Genomic DNA, 17,174 nt, shown 5'->3' with positions numbered 1-17,174 from the left:
GTGAAGAGTTACCTATAAATTCAGCTCCCTTGAATATGTACCATCACATTATCCCTTATATGATGTACTATCGTATTATTCCTTATAGAAATGATCTACATGCTGCTCCAGAACTGTGGTAATCAAGCTTTTATCTACCCATCCTCCACAAGAGCTCTGTGGCCCTTCCAATTTTTTTTAACACTCTTCCCCTCTCCACTTACACACTACATAATGCAAGTAAACAGGCTTTTGAAGAAGGGAAAGTTCTCTCTCCCAAGTTTTCTGTCTTTAAATACACTGCAAATCCTTAAAGATATTCTTTCTCCCCAACAAGAACACAAAAAGCAGAACTCTAAACATACTATTTAATGGATATTTGGCTAAATTGCCATCATCACCCTTACAGTTATAAAATTAAGTCTGTCAAAAAAAAAATTTTAAGAACCATTTGTGTTTTCACCAAAGTTCCCTAATGACCACTGAAAGCACCAAAAACCCTGTATGCTCTATAAAGCAGTAACCTCACAAACATTTCAACACTGAGACTCTCAAACTCTGTTGGAAAAACACAGATTCCATTTGTCAAAAATATCTTTCAAGTTCTCAACAACCAAATTCTTCAATCTGTACAGTTTATTGCATATCCAACATCTGTGACCTCCTCCTGGGGCCACTCAATACTTTTTCCTCCCACTAGAACCACTGTATTTTATCATGCTTTATTAAAAGACCATCCTGACTTTAGCAGATACCTCTTAATGCCCCTCTGAAAATTATACAATTTTAATACACACACACACACACACATATATATATATATACATAAATACACACACATAAAAATTACATGTGTGTTCCAGACTTCTCATCCTAAAGTTTCACTATACTGAGTCAGAGTACAAGCAGGGGAGGAGCAGAAGAGAGGGGGAAACAGAATCTGAAGCAGGCTCCAGGCTCTGACCTTCAGTACAGAGCCCAACAAGGGGCCTGAACTTACGAACCATGAGATCATGACCTGAGCTGAAGTCGGACGCTTAACCAACTGAGCTACCCAGGCACTCCTATAAATGAATTTTAAAACATTCAAACATACTTGGAAGTCAAAGAAAACAAAGTGTTAAAATGGTTATTTGCAGGTTATTTATCTTTAGATTTTAAATTACTAGTAATTCATTTCAGGTTCATGTTTAGATGTTTATCTACCCCTACCATGACAGGTGGCATGACAACATATTCAATAAACAAGTATCAAGGAATGGTATATGGTAGAAGTGAAGCATAGTAACAGAAGCATATAATGACACAGTTCACATTTTCTAACAGGATTTACCCTTGGCTTTACGTTTCCCTTCTCATTAGAAAATAAATCTTTACAGCAAATCTCTTGAATTAGAAATGAGTTAACAACTTAATTTTTATTGTTCATTCAATACTGGCATATTAAATTATTAAATAATAGTTCAGAGTTTAATTAAAAAAACACTAGTACTACAAAATGATTGCATATACAATGAAAGTTTTAAGATCCATAAATGAATACTACTCTTTTAGGTCTTCATTCCTTCTTCTTCTAATTATCCTCTTGTACTTATTAAATGTAGAAAACAAACCAAGAACTCTATATATTGCTGTCCCGTAAGTGATATTAGAAACAAAACTGTTTACAGAAACATCTTAAAGAACACAACACAATCTTCCACATTCAAGTCTACTTGAAAAGAAGCTCAAAGAATCTAAAATTGGGTTTTTGACCTCTTTTCTCTTGGGGATGGAGGAGTCTATGCTAGCAGAAAGAAACCAGGAAACAGAGATGCAACAGCCTTTGTACATTGCACAAAACTTACCCACTTGAAGGATCTAAGGCAATAGCTCTGGGTTGATCCAACTCTTGCCAAAATAAAACTTTTCGTAAAGATCCATCTAAATTAGAAACTTCAATCCGATTTGTTTCAGAATCTGTCCAGTATAATTTTTCTCCAAGCCAATCGCATGCCAGTCCATCAGGGGACAATAATCCAGAGACAACAACATTCTGTACACTCTCAGTTTTGTTAAACTCTGTTCGTTTAATGGCTTCTTCGCTGACATCACTCCAGTATATCAAGCCATGACCAAACACAAAGTCCACCGCAGCTGCATCCTCCAAGCCTCCAACTACAATCGTAGCATTCTCTTTGCCATTTGTAGCATCAACCAATCGCAAGTCCCGTCTGTTTGCATACAGCAACAAAGGGGCCGCTAGAACAAAAAAAGAGAAATAAGTAAGAAAGGAAATGTAATGGCTCTCATAAATTGAGTTTCAAATCAGCATTAATGAACAAATACTATCAAAAATAAGAGGAAATAAATCTGTAGAAGACTGTCTTAAAATCTTTTCACAAAATACTATTTTTGTAGCACTTAAATACAAAAAGTTGCAAGAACAAGGAATTAATTCTCCTAGGACAGTCTTTTCTGGTTAAAATAGTCTGTCACATTAAAAAGCTTGGCCATTCCAAGAATTTGCAACGATGGAACCAGTGGAACATTCACACCCTACTGGGGAGAATGTAAAATGGTGCAGCCAATTTGGAAAATAGTTCTTAAAAGGTTAAACATACAACCTACCATATTATCCAGCCATTCCATGCCTAGGTATTTACTCAAGAGAAATAAAAGCATATGTCAATACAAAGACCTGTACATAAATGTTCATAGCAGCTTATCAACAGCAGCAGTCATCAACAGATAGATGAACAAACTGTGATACATCCATACAATAAAAAGTAATGAATTATGTGTACATGTAATATGGAATCTCATACAATATGTGAATCTCAAAATAATTATGGAGAGTGAAAGAAGTCAGACCAAAAAAGAGAGTATAGATTGCATGACTCCACTTATACAGAATTTTAGAAAATTCGAATTACTCTATTGTGACAGAAAGCAAATCAGCAATTGTCTAGAGGTGAACAGAGAGGGTAAAAAAAGAACAGGGCTTATACAGGGAGGGATTATAAAGAGACATGAGGAAACCTGTAGGTAATAGATATATTAGGTTGGCTATGATGATGGTTCCAGAGATATATACATATCAAAACTTTATTATATGTTATACTTTCCATACGCACAATTTATTGTATCATCAATTATATCTTAATTAAGCTGTTAAATAAACAGTCTGGCAGAGACAGCTCTTAGCACAACTACTTTATTCTGTCTTACATTATTATCAGAATGACCTCTGAGTAAGGCCTAAGACCAAAATTAAATACAAAGGCTATCCTAAAGAAATAATACTTAACTTTTAGAAGGCTGACTTTGTTAGGATTGAAGTTGTATAAATTCCATGGTATGGGGTGTTTTAAGCATCTATTCCAAGTTCCTGATATTTACTTTCCAGGCATTATTAGTAATTAAAGATCTAGACTACAACTATCCAACACAACTTTCTATGATAATAGAAATAGACTCTCCACTGGGCAATACAGTACCCACTGACCACATGTGGCTAGGAAGCACCCAAAACATGGCTAGTATGACTAAGAAATTAAATCTTTTATTTTATTTTAATTCACTTACATTTAAGTAGACAAGTGGTCGTATTGGATAGCACAGATCTAAAGGCTGAGATAAGACAAATGAGGAAGGAAAAATAATACCAGAATTATACAATAATCTACATAATCTTCTCCCACAATTACTTACTGAAGGTCTAAAACTGTGTCATCCAAAGCCAATACCACATACCATTTAAATGTAATTCTACCTCGTTTTTAAGAAATTAATTTCAAAAAATTAAGGTGCTCAAAAAAGCATAAAGAAAGAAAATGATGTTTAAGCCAGTTTATGGATTATGGCTGCCAAATGGAGTTATAAAGTCCACTATTTTCATCTATAACATGAATTTCCCTTCTAACAAAGCTTAAATTCAACTTTCTTAGTCAAAAACAAATGGGTGGATAGATTTTTTAAAAAGTGACTAAGAGCTCTTTCTGCTTATTCTGTACATCTGATACTGTTATTGAAAAATTTATAAATCTCCCTCACAGATTCACTTTTAACTAATTTCATGCCTTCATTCATCACACTGATTTATCAGTACTCACAGTGTCCAGTGCACTCTCTTATATTGAGCCCCTCATACTAGGAGCCAATTCAAAAAATCAGGAAAAGGGTCTCTATTAATGAAGGATACAATGCCAAGTGCTGCACAAGGCTAAGTCTGAGCACTTATAATTTAAAGTCCAAAACTGATAATAATCTAATATTTATTGAGCACCTTTCTTTGGCACTATCTTTGGAAAACTGTGGACCAAATCTGCATATGGCATTAAGTATCAGCTAAATCTAGTAATAGTAAGTCTGTTTATGACTTTCAAGTCAAACATTTCTACTGAACATGTGGTCTACAAAATCCAAAGAACCCATCTGACCATTTAAGGCTTCAGAAGCCTAAGTACAAGAGGAATAAAAGAAGGTTGGGGTGGGGAACAAGTTAACTTCTTTTAACTTAGCAGTACTGTTTAAGATTTCTAAAGGACTATACTTAGGGACCCCTGCTGGCTCAGTCACTACAGCATGCAACTCCTGATCTCAGCATTGTTGAGTTCAAGTCCTATGTTGGGTGTGGAGATTACTTAAAAATAAGATCTTTAAAAAAAAAAATACAGAAAGAAATAAAGGACTATATTAAACCTACGAACTGTTAAAAGGAAATCCTAGAGTTCACTCTAACAAGGTAAATGTCATATATCCCCAACAACTTAATTTAAACTTCTCAAAAATCTCCACATGTCCCACCCATCCTCCTTTATCTTGTCCACAGTCTTTTTTTTTTTTTTTTTTTTTTAAATTTTTTTTTCAACGTTTATTTATTTTTGGGACAGAGAGAGACAGAGCATGAACGGGGGAGGGTCAGAGAGAGAGGGAGACACAGAATCGGAAACAGGCTCCAGGCTCTGAGCCATCAGCCCAGAGCCCGACGCGGGGCTCGAACTCACGGACCGCGAGATCGTGACCTGGCTGAAGTCGGACGCTTAACCGACTGCGCCACCCAGGCGCCCCTTGTCCACAGTCTTAAATGACAAGTTACCCTTTCTCCTTTTTAAGGTTAAAGCAGAACTTTTGATTCAGCCTCCCTACTTCCTCTCTGCATCTTTGCTCTATGGATTATTCCCTATTTCTTAGATCTTCAATGACTCCTGCCAGGTCCCTGCTATCAAAAACTTTAATATCCTTAACCTTGCTACCACCAAGAGAACTGTATTTCTCCTCACCACAAAATCTTACAATATTGAATATACTTCATACCACCACCTCTTATTCTAATTTACAGTAACTCTCCACCCATCACTCAACTAATCTTACTCTCTCCAAGTCTTCCTAACCAAATCCAATGGCCTTTCTCAGTCCTTATTCTTGACCTCTCTTTAGCATTCAACAGTGTTGACGATAGCTCTACCTATACAGAATGTTCTCCTTATACTATACTACGCTATTATTCTTATTTTTCTGGTCATGCTTCATTTGCCTTTTAGTTTCAAATCTTCCCCCCCGCCACTTCTCAATTATAGATATCCCCAAGATTCTCTCTTTCTTGTTCCTGAAATGCAAAAGTATAGTAGAGAAAGCCAAGTTCACCTGGTCAATAAAGCAACTCTATTCAGGTACTTTTTTCATCTCCAGCCTAATCTTGACTACTGGACCTATAACCTCTTGTTGGCTATCTCCTCTAGCCATTAAATTCAATTCATCACCTGCCCCCCAACCCACCAAAAACAAAACAAAACAACACTTCAAGAGTCAACAGTACCATTTTCTAATCTCACTGGTACACTGACAGTACCATTTTCTAATCTCACTGGTACCCTCTTTGACACCTCCCTTTTCCCCCAGTCTGCCAATTACTGTCTTGCTGATCCTTCTTTAGCATGTCCTTAAATCTGTTTCTTTTCCATTTTTAAAACCACTATCCTACTCTAGACCTTCATGACCTTACACCTAAACTAATAGTAAGTGATCTCAACACTCTCCCAATCCTTTTCCACCTCAAATACTTCTGCTTTATCTCACTCAAAAAGCTTTCTGATTTCCTTTGCCTAAAATAAAAAAGGCTCAATACTTCAGGCCACCACCAGGTGACTTCTACCTATGACTCTAACTTACTTTCATAGCCTCTGGATCATACAAACTGGTTTTTAACATACTGTGAGCACTACATCACCACAGTGTATTCATTTTCCATACTCCGTATTTCTCTCTCATTATCCCAGCAAGCAAGTTCTTCAAGGCCAGATTTAAACCTTACCTATTCCATCAATCTTTCCTACTGCCTCAGCTTTCCTTCTTTGAGACCTTACAGTCTTTACCATGTATTTGATATTAGCATTTTTAAAAATACATTTACTATTTCAACCAAGACCTCTGTCCCTTGAGAACAGCAGCAATATCTTATAACTAAGTTTATCCCCAAACCCTGGCAGAGTTTACTGCCTGACAATAATACGATAAACATATTTACTAATATCGAATAGGTATTTTCTAGAACCTGCACTAATATCTAAAAGGTATTTTCCAGAACCAATATATCTGCCATTAACCCAAAAGGATTTTATATTAAGCACTGGCCAAGGGCTCACAAATGCCCATTTCTTACCTATTGACTTGTCCAAAGTTTAGTCAAGTTTACCTCCTCGCCACGCACTGCTAAACTTTGGCTAGCTCTCAGCTTAAGCAAGACAATGCAGAACATCCTCTTTTAAGGACTCGTTCCGAGCATAAGGTGACCACAGAAAAAAACATCTGTTAAATTACCACGGTCATGTCATCTGCTAACCCCCACCAGTTTATCCTACTCTCCCACAAAGATCCTGCTGGCACTATTCACTTGTATCTATAAGAGAAAAGCCTTTTGGTATTTGATTTTCAGATACCTACATACCTCATGGTCAGAGCATCACAACAGTCTTTGCAAATAAAGTGTCTTCCTAAGTAGGGATTTATTTTTGACGCTGGTACGGTGACATGACTTGGATGAGGACTGGGCTTCAACTACGGACATACACCATCCCTACCTTGATAATGCTATGTAAACTTCTCTCCTGTCCAGAAATTCATGTATCTTTCCTCAATTTCAACTCCTGAATCAGTGCTCCATACATCTAGTCTGTTGCAACATGGTACTTTGATATTTTCCAGCCAAGAAATTTTTTTCTCTGGCTCTTTGAGTAGAGAATCACACCCTAACTCTTGAGCAGGAATATTCCCAGCTATTCTGTGAGGCCTTTTCTATTCTCCCTTGACTCCTCCAGTGGAGATTACAGAGGCAATTTCCTTGGCTCATCACAAGGGAACACACCTCACCCTACTGCACTTTGCACTTTACTGCACTTTGCAGATACTGCCTTTTTTACAAATTAAAGGTTTGTGGCAATTCTGCATCAAGTCTACTGGTGCCATTTTTCCTATAGCATTTGCTCACTTCATGTATGTACTTCACCTTATGGTTAATTCTCCTAATATTTCTAATATTTTCATTATTGTTGTATTTGTTATGGTAATCTTTGATCAGTGACCTGTTATATTACTACTGTAATTGTCTTGGGGCACCACAAACTGTACCCACAAAGACAACAAAATCAATAAGTGTTTTATGTGTTCTGACTGTGCCACCAACCAGACATTCCCCTGTGTCTCTCCCTCTCCTCAGGTCCCGAGACACAACAATGTTGAAATCAGGCCAATGAATAACCTATAATGGCCTCTAAGTGTTCAAGTGAAAGTAAGAGGCCCACATCTCTCACTTTAAATCAAAAGCTAGAAGTGATTAAGCTTAGTGAGAAAGGCATGTCAAAAGCACAAATAGGCCAAAAGCTAGGCCTCTTGTGCCAATTAGCCAAGTTGTGAATGCAAAGGGAAAGCTTTTGAAGGAAATTAAAAGTACTACTAGAGTGAACACACAAATGATAAGAAAGCACAACAGCCTTATTGATGATAATGGAAAAAGTTTTAGCAGTCTAGATAGATCAAACCAACCACAACATTCCCTTAAGCCAAAGGTTAACCCAGAGCAAGGCCCAAACTCTCTTCAGTTCTACGAAGGTTGAGAGAGGTGAGGAACCTGCAGAAAAGTCTGAAGCTAACACAGGATGGTTCTTGAGGTTTAAAGAAAGAAGCCTCTCCATAACATAAAAGTGCAAGGAAAAGCACCAAGTAAGTATCAATATAGAAGCAGAAGCAAGTTATTCAGAAAATCTAGATAATTAAGGAAGGTGGCTACACTAAATCACACATTTTCAATGTAGACAAAACAACCTTATATTAGAAAAACACAACATCTAGAACCTCCACAGCTAAAGTCAATGCCTGGCTTCAAATCATCAAAGAACCAACTGACTCTCTCCTTAGGGGATAATGCAGCTGGTGGCTTTAAATTGAAACCAATGCTCATTCACCATTCTGAAAATCCTAGGGTGCTCAAAAATTATGCTAAATCTACTCTGCCTGTTCTATAAATGGAACAGCAAAGCCTGGATGACAACACATCTGTTTACAACATGGTTTACTGGTTTTTAAGCCCACTGTTGAGACCCACTGCTCAGAAAAAAAAAAAAGATTACTTTCAAAATATTACTGCTCGTTGACAATGCATCTGGTCACTCAAAAGCGCTGATGGAGATGTTCAACAAGATCACTGCTGGGGCGCCTGGCTGGCTCCGTTGGTTAAACGTCCAACTTCAGCTCAGGTCATGATTTCATGGTTCATGAGCTAGAGCCCCACATTGGGGGAGCTCCAGACCCACTTCGGATGAGCCCCACTTCTCTGTCTCCTCTCTCTGCCCCTCACTCACTCGCACCCTCTCTCGTAAATAAATAAATAAGTAAATAAATAAATAAAGTTCTAATAATGATATGGCCAAGTTAATAACCAATATTAATAAAAATGTGAGCAGTGGCATTAAAGTAGCCTGTTAATAGAGCCCCACTGGGGAGACACACTCAGCAAAACTTCTGATGCTTAACCTTCATAACAAAAATAACAGAGCCATCACTTTTGCATACAGTATTTTGTATTTTAAAGAACAGTTTAACATGTATGATTCCACTTGATTTCCATGTCCTTCTGTGAGGGTTTTGAGTCAGGTGTCCCTACCTTACTAGAGAATTAAGACACAAAGAAGTGACCTATCCGTGGTCACAGAGCCAGTCAGTAAGGAATCTAGAGTTCTTCTAGGTTCCATATTTTCTTACAAAAATCTGCTCATTCTGACACCTACCCACAGTGCTTTCCCATTAACCAGAATTCTACTTTTCCATCATAATGCCAAAAATGCCAGAATACAGTTATACACATAACGAGGATGACATCAGCTACAACTTAGCAGCATGCTTAGTGCTTTACATATAGTCTCATTTAATTTTTACAATACTGTAAAGTAGGTGGTATCATTATGCCAATTTTACAGATGAAGAAATCAAGAATCAATGACGTTAACTACCTAACTCAAGACCATCCAATTAATAAGCTTATGATGTGGAGAACAAATTCAATCCCAGGTCTGATTCCAAAGCTTCTCCAAACACCAACCCAAATTTCCCTGTGTCTCAGTGCCTAAGGCTCTCACCTCCTTCTCCTGTAGTCAGTACCGTGTCAAACCTGAAATAAGCTTAGTGGGCACTAGTTGTTTCCACGAATCCTTCATAATCTTTTTTAAAAGAACTTTCATTCATGCAGAGCAAGTAAACTAAGTATAGATAATACACAATGTTACATTACTCTCAGGTGTACAACATGATGATTTCAAAAATCTATGCCATGCTCACCACAAGTGTAGTTACCAAGTGTCACTACAGAATGCTATTACAGTATTTTAATACATGTTTTTTAATGTAACATGTGTTATACATACATAAAATATTTTCCTACCTCTAGATGGTATTACCAATTATAATTTTAGATTATAAAATCCCTTAAAAGAGTTCTATTCTAATTGGTTTGAAAGTCAATACTTGTTCATATAAATTGAATATTCCTAAGATTTCCAAAAATCAAGGAACTTAAACTTCTTCTACTTTCAAAAGTATTTTTCATAGAAACTAACCCACGTATTTTAAGAATCCAAAGTAACACATATTTAAGTAAATCTTTGGAAAATGAGACTAGTTCAATATTGTTGGTATAATAAAAATAGCTATGTCTTCTGAGTTATTGACATAAAATTAAGACAAGCATACATTTTTATTCTATCTGGATATGTTTTTCCTAAACTTATACAGGTTTACTAACAGAATAAACTAGCTTTACATCTACATTTGTATTTAGCCAAGTTGTTCTGACAATCATTATTTCAGTTAGTAACTATGTTTTGTAATAAACCAACTTGAAGATAGTTTCCAAAATATTTTCTTAACACGTTAAGAACTATGCTGGGGCACCTGGATGGCTCAGTGGATTAAGCATCCAACTTCTGCTCAGGTCATGATCTCACGGTTTGTGGGTTTGAGCCCTGCATCAGGCTCTGTGCTGACAGGTCAGAGCCTGGAGCCTGCTTCAGATTCTGTGTCTTCCTCTCTCTCTGTCCCTACCCTGCTCGCCCGCGTGCTCTCTCTCTCTCTCTCAAAAATAAACATTTAAAAAAATGTTTAAAAAAAACTGCAAGAACTATGCTAATTCACCAATATTTATTAAATAACAAGGTCATTTCTATAAGATAGAATACAGCATAAGCATTTCAAGCTTATATATTTTTTTTACCCCTTACTTTGAGGGTTACCAAGCAGCTATATATACATATATTTGAGTTTACTTATAAGCATATTCATTTTTGCCACATTGAGAAGTGTATGGCTATAAAAAGTTGTAAAATATATATATTCATAAGTTCTGCCAGTCTACTGAAAAATGATGGTGCATGACAGGCAGTTCAGGTCTCCAACTCCATAAAATAGAAGCAATTATTAAGTCATAATCTTACATTTATTTTAACGTTTATTTATTTTTGAGAGAGTGAGCGTGCATGCACAGGGGACAGACAGAGACAGAGAGAGAATCTCAAGCAGGCCCCAAGCTGTCAGCTCAGAGCCCAACACAGGGCTTGATCTCACGAACCATGAGATCACGACCTGAGCCAAAATTAAGAGCCAGACACTTAACCAACTGAGTCACCCAGGTGCCCCCATAATTTCATAAATGAAACTGTACTAGGAGAAAAAGTGACAGAAAAGAACAACTTTGTATACAGGTGTGCAGGATGTGTTTTTATTAAGAAAAAGAAAATAGTCCCAAAGTAAAATGACTAATTATTCCAGAATAGAAAGAAGAAGATGCAAGACAAAAGCTGAATGGTTACAGAAAGTTACAAAAAGTTTATGAAAAAGAAATTTTTTTGTTGTGGTCAAAGCTGGCTAGGATCTGATGGGTTTATTTGTAAGATTTTCAAAAAGTGCTTTAGTATCAAATATTGTTACTTGCACAAAAGTAAAATTCAGTCTATTAAAATGACAAAATTTTCTCGGGTTACTGGTCTGCTCTTAATAAAGAGGTTATAAAAGGTTTTTCTTTGCCTTCTAAATAATCTCCCTAGAAAGTGAAAATCCCGTATCTTATCAGAATTTCCTGTGCTTGAGGGGCGCCTGGGTGGCTCAGTTGGTTGGGGGTCCAACTTTGGCTCAGGTCATGATCTCGTGGTTCATGAGTTTGAGCCCCACATCAGGCTCTGTGCTGACAGCTCAGAGCCTGAAGCCTGCTTCAGATTCTGTGTCTCCCTCTCTCTGCCCTCCCCCATTCATGCTCTGTCTCTGTCTCTTAAAAATGAATAAATGTTAAAAAAAAAATTAGAATTTCCTGTGCTTGATGTTGACTTTATCATATCTTGATTATTTACAAAAACAAAACAAAACAAAAATCCTTCTCACTTTTGAGAGAGCTATGCTTCATCATGTTCCTTCCTATGGTTACTTTAAATAAAATTTTTTACACTTTGGTTAAATGGGTAGCCAACTAGTTCTTCTCAATGACCCATCATCCTATCTAATCAAACGTTCAAATCTCCAAATCTCCTACAACTCTGACACTCTGCTTTTACTAAATCAAGTCCTAAATGATGTATCTTGCCCCTATGACTATCTTCAAAATTTCCCAAAGGGTCCCTGGGAATTCACAAAGAATTTCTTCTTTCATCTTCTAAAAAGAGGTGTTAAAAATAACTAGGTTAATTTGATCAATGTTATGATTTGTGGGGCGCCTTGCTGGCTCAGTTGGTACAGCATGCAACTCTTGATCTTGGGGTTATGGGCTTGAGCCCCACGTTGGGTACAGAGATTACTTAAAAAAATTAAATCTTTAAAAAAAAATGTTATTACATGGCAAATCAGAAGTGATGCTTACATTCCCTAGATTAAATCATATGAGTAAAATATTATTTAACAAATTACATGAAATTCCTAGGAATTTATCAATATTCTGTTAATGATATGTTTCTATTTATCAGGAGTCCTGGTGCTGCTTTTCCTAATATTAGACAACAATACTGTGTCATCAGTGATCATTTCAGTTACACATTTTTATGTTAACTTCGTCATATACAATAGGCTCATGTTTCTCAGTCAGAATTCACATCACTTACTTAAGGAATTTTATTATGTAGATGTTTAGGACTTATTCCAGACTTATTAAAATTTTTACTTAATAATCTCGGTATATTCTCTTTGTTGTTGTTCTTGGCCTCCTTCCCACCCCATTCCCTCTTAATTTTGATATATTCTTGATGTGCTCTAACTATATGTTTGATGGGACATGTGGCCCAGGATTATGATATATTTTACAGTTTTATTCGCTGCAAAGATCATATACATTCATCACATAGATGATATAATATCCACTCTTCTTTAAAATAAGGTTAATCATTATGGTTATATTTTGTCTAAAACTTTTTTGGATTGACCTGACTTTGGTTTGCATGTCACAAAACCAAATTTCCTAATCAATTGCATTATGTTTTATAACAAACTCTCATCAGATCTTTCGCTTTTAAAATTACTGGGGGGGGGGGGGGGGGGTCGTGGCAGCACCTGGGTGGCTCAGTCAGTTAAACATCAGACTTCAGTTCAGGTCATGATCTCATGGTTCATGAATTCGAGCCCCAAATCGAGCTCCTCACCGACAATGTGGAGCCTGCTTACAATGCTCTCTTTCTCTCCCTCTCCCTCTTCCTTTCCCTCTCCCCTTTTGTCTCCCTCTCCCCCACTCTCTCTCTCTCAAAATAAATAAACTTTAAAAATAAAATAATCCATAGTGGGACACATGGCTGGCTTAGTCAGAAGAGAATGCAACTCTTGATCTTGGGATCATGAGTTTAAGCCCCACATTGACCATAGAAATTACTTAATAATAAATTGGTTAATTAAATTAAATAATCAGGAGTAAGTTAATCACCACCATTTTAAGTCTTTTGTCATCTACAGGTTTGTTTTTTTTTTTATTCTGATGCTTTCCTGAAAGTGCTTGCAAATCAGGTATAAGCTAGCTAGAGTGCTCATCTTCAAAGGACTGTTGAAAAAGGACTATACCAGGTACTCTTGGGCTTCTGATCACTTAAGTAACTTTGAGACTGTACCAGTGGACTAAATCAGGATTTCTAAAAAGCTAGTGGAGAAGCAGATAGGTTCATAAGACTACTAACCAAAGATCTAGAAGGACAAGAATTAACAGGACTGAATAAACTGATGAAGAATGATCACAAGTTTTATTTAAGATACTGCTGATGCTTTAATGTCCCATTTTCTGGATATAAAGAATTCTTTTCTTTTTTCTTTTAAGTTATCTATAACTCATTAATGATTTAAGCAGACTATGCTTCTGTAAACAGAAATAAAACATTTTTCCTCCTTGTCTGACTCCTCCATAATTCAAAAACTTTCATTGTGTATTCTTATTTTCCCAGCAATACAGTTATTTGCATAAGTTCAATAAGAGTCTGTCCCACTAGTTGGAAACATTGGTTATGCAACCAAGGCTTTGACTGGCATGCCATTTTTGAAAGTGGTGCTCATTTAATCAAATATGACTAGACAGATTTAAGGAGCTGTGGCTGACTTCATGAAGCCAGTGCTCACAGTCCTCTTAGGAAAAAAGGATTGGTACTTGGCTTGGAGTTCCAAGCTTTGCAGAAGTAAGCAAGATCACTCCCAGTCAGGCCCAAGAACCCTAGGACACATTTGAGAATGTCAAGAATTCACCAGCATCTATAGGTACTACAAGTGAAACCTGATAGTGAATTCTTGAGTTGGCTTCCTAGCTTCAAGAAGCTTTTAAAAATGAAATCCAAAATAAAAAGTTCTGCACAGCAAAGGTAACCATTAACAAAAAAAAAAAAAAAAAGGCCACCTACTGAGAAGATACTTGCAAATTTGTACAAATTTGATACTTGTAAGGAATTAATATCTAAAATACATACTGAACTTATACAATTTAACACACACAAAAAGCAATCTGATTAAAAGATGAGCAGACAAAGGCGCCTGTGTGGCTCAGTTGGTTAAGCGTCCAACTTCAGCTCAGGTCATGATCTCACGTTCCTGAATTCAAGCCCCACATCAGACTCCACCCTTGCAATGCGGAGCCTGCTTGGGATTCTCTCTCTCTCTCCCTCTCTCTACCCCTTCCCCCACGTGCTTGCTCTTTCTCTCAAAAGTAAAGAAATAAACTTAAAAAAAAAAAAAAAATGAGCGGAGGACCTGCAGAGACATTTTCCCAAAGGCATACACATTACAAGAGACACATGAAATGATGCTCAACATCACTAATCATCAGAGAAATGCAAATCAAAACCACAATGAAATTATCACTTCACACCTGTCAGAATGGCTAAAATCAAAACCACAAGAAACAACAAGCATTGGCAAGGATGTGGAGAAAAGGGAATATCAGGCACAGTTTGTGGGAATGTAAACTGGTGCAACCACTGTGGAAAACAGTATGGAGGTTCCTCAAAAATTAAAAATAGAGGGGCACCTGGGTGGCTCAGTCAGTTAAGCGGCTGACTTCGGATGAGGTCATGATCTCGCAGTCCGTGAGTTCGAGCCCCGCGTCAGGCTCTGTGCTGACGGCTCAGAGCCTGGAGCCTGTTTCCGATTCTGTGTCTCCCTCTCTCTCTGACCCTCCCCCGTTCATGCTCTGTCTCTCTCTGTCTCCAAAATAAATAAACGTTAAAAAAAAAAAAATTAAAAATAGAATGCCATATACTCCAGTAATTCCACTACTGGCTATTAATCCACAGAAAATGAAAAACATTAATTTGAAAAGATATACACACCCCTATGTTTACAATAATTTACAATAGCTAAGATATGGAAGCAATCCAGTGTCCATCACTAGATGAATGAATGAAAGTGTGGTGATGTGGTATATGTACACACACACACACACACACACACACACACAGGACTATCACTCTGCCATAGAAAAGAATGAGATCTTGCTATTTGTGACAACATAGATGCATCTAGAAGGTATTATGCTAAGTGAAATAAGTCAGACAAAGACAAATAGCATATGATTTCATTTATATATGGAATCTAAAAAACAAAGCAAACTATTAAATACAAAAAACAAGGGCGCTTGGCTGGCTCAGTCAGTAGAGTGTATGATTCTTTTTTTTTTTTTTTTTTAATTTTTTTTTTTCAACATTTATTTATTTTTGGGACAGAGAGAGACAGAGCATGAACGGGGGAGGGGCAGAGAGAGAGGGAGACACAGAATCGGAAACAGGCTCCAGGCTCTGAGCCATCAGCCCAGAGCCTGACGCGGGGCTCGAACTCACGGACCGTGAGATCGTGACATGGCTGAAGTCGGACGCTTAACCGACTGCGCCACCCAGGCGCCCCTAGAGTGTATGATTCTTGATCTCAGGGTCAAGAATTCAAGCCCCACATTGAGCATGGAACCTAATTTAAATAAATACATTTTATAAATAAATTCGTACATACATACCGAGAACAAGCTGGTGGTTACCAGAGGGAAGATGGGTGGGGGAATGGGCAAAAAATGAAGAGGATTAAGAGGTACAAACTTCTACTTATAAAATAAGTCACAGAGATGACAAGTACAGCATAGGGAATATAGCCAATAATACTGTAGTAACACTAAATGGTGACAGAGATGACTACACTTAACATGATACGCACTGAGTAATGTACACAATTGTCAAATCACTGTACTGTATACATGAAGCTAATATAACATTGCATGGCAATTATACTTCAATACTAAATTTTTTCCTCAAGTCCAATCCAAGATTCCTTATAAAAATGTTCAGCAAAGCAAACTTATAAGGCCTATACCTACATAAATAATCAGGTCAAATCTAATGATATCAACTTCACAATTACTCTTACTCTACCCTGTTATGGACTGAATGTTTGTGTTCCCTAAAACTCTTATGTTGAAACCTTACCCCCACTATGTGAAGGTATTAGGAGATGAGGTCTTTGGGGACTAATTAGGATTACATAAGGTCATGAGGATGGAGTCCTCATGAATGGGATTAGTACCCTTTCAAGAGTCGAGAGCTTGTTTCCTCTCTCTGCTATCCACCATGTGAGGATAGCGAGGTAAGTCGTCTGCAATCCACAGAAGATCCTCAACCAAAAACTGATCATGCTGGAACCTTGATCTTGGACTTTAAGCCACCAGAACCATGAGAAATAAATTTCTGTTGTTTATAAGCTACCCAAACTACACTATTTTTGTTTTTTTTATTAAAATTTTTTTAATGTTTATTTACTTTTTGAGACAGAGAGAGACAGAGCATGAATGGGGGAGGGTCAGAGAGAGAGAGGGAGACACAGAATCTGAAACAGGCTCCAGGCTCTGAGCTGTCAGCACAGAGCCCAACGCGGGGCTTGAACTCACGAACCATGAAATCGTGACCTGAGCTGAAGTCGGACGCTTAACCAACTGAGCCACCCAGGCACCCCTACACTATTTTTGTTATAGCAAAAAGCCTGTAAGCCTTAGCAGACTAAAACATACCCCTAATAGTGAAAAATTCTGTTTTGAACAGGGGGACTAACCAAGTGTTCACAACTGTTCATTACTTAATCCACTGAGTTGGCTTGACCAAACTTTAGTCAGGCTTTTCCCCTTTCCCACAAGCCCCTAAACTTTGGCTTGCCCTAAGTTTAAGGAAGTAGATGCAGGACTTACTCTT

The 17,174-nt window shown here is 37.3% G+C and overlaps 1 protein-coding gene across 2 annotated transcripts in view; it reads right to left on the bottom strand.

Moving 5' to 3' along the window:
- Positions 1 to 17,174, bottom strand: part of LRP6 (LDL receptor related protein 6) — a 176,536-nt gene that overhangs the window by 149,061 nt on the left and 10,301 nt on the right. Inside the window, exons 1-2 of one of the 2 annotated variants that reach the window (XM_086714064.1) lie at positions 3,547 to 3,576; positions 1,827 to 2,220 (exon numbers count right to left, since the gene is read on the bottom strand). Coding sequence is in view for 1 of the 2 variants with exons in the window: in XM_086714063.1 (XP_086570189.1) it covers positions 1,827 to 2,220 (394 nt within the window). In the remaining variant the exon portion in view is untranslated. Of the gene's footprint in view, positions 1 to 1,826; positions 2,221 to 3,546; positions 3,577 to 17,174 lie in introns of those variants that run through there. The other variant, XM_086714063.1, reaches the window with a different exon arrangement.

The sequence above is a fragment of the Puma concolor genome, chromosome B4 (assembly GCF_028749965.1).
Source record: "Puma concolor isolate L17-30 chromosome B4, mPumCon1.1.hap2, whole genome shotgun sequence".
In the NCBI taxonomy this organism is placed as follows: Eukaryota; Metazoa; Chordata; class Mammalia; order Carnivora; family Felidae; genus Puma; species Puma concolor.
The sequence above is the reverse complement of the archived record's forward strand: the minus strand, read 5'-3'. Positions and strand labels throughout refer to the sequence as shown.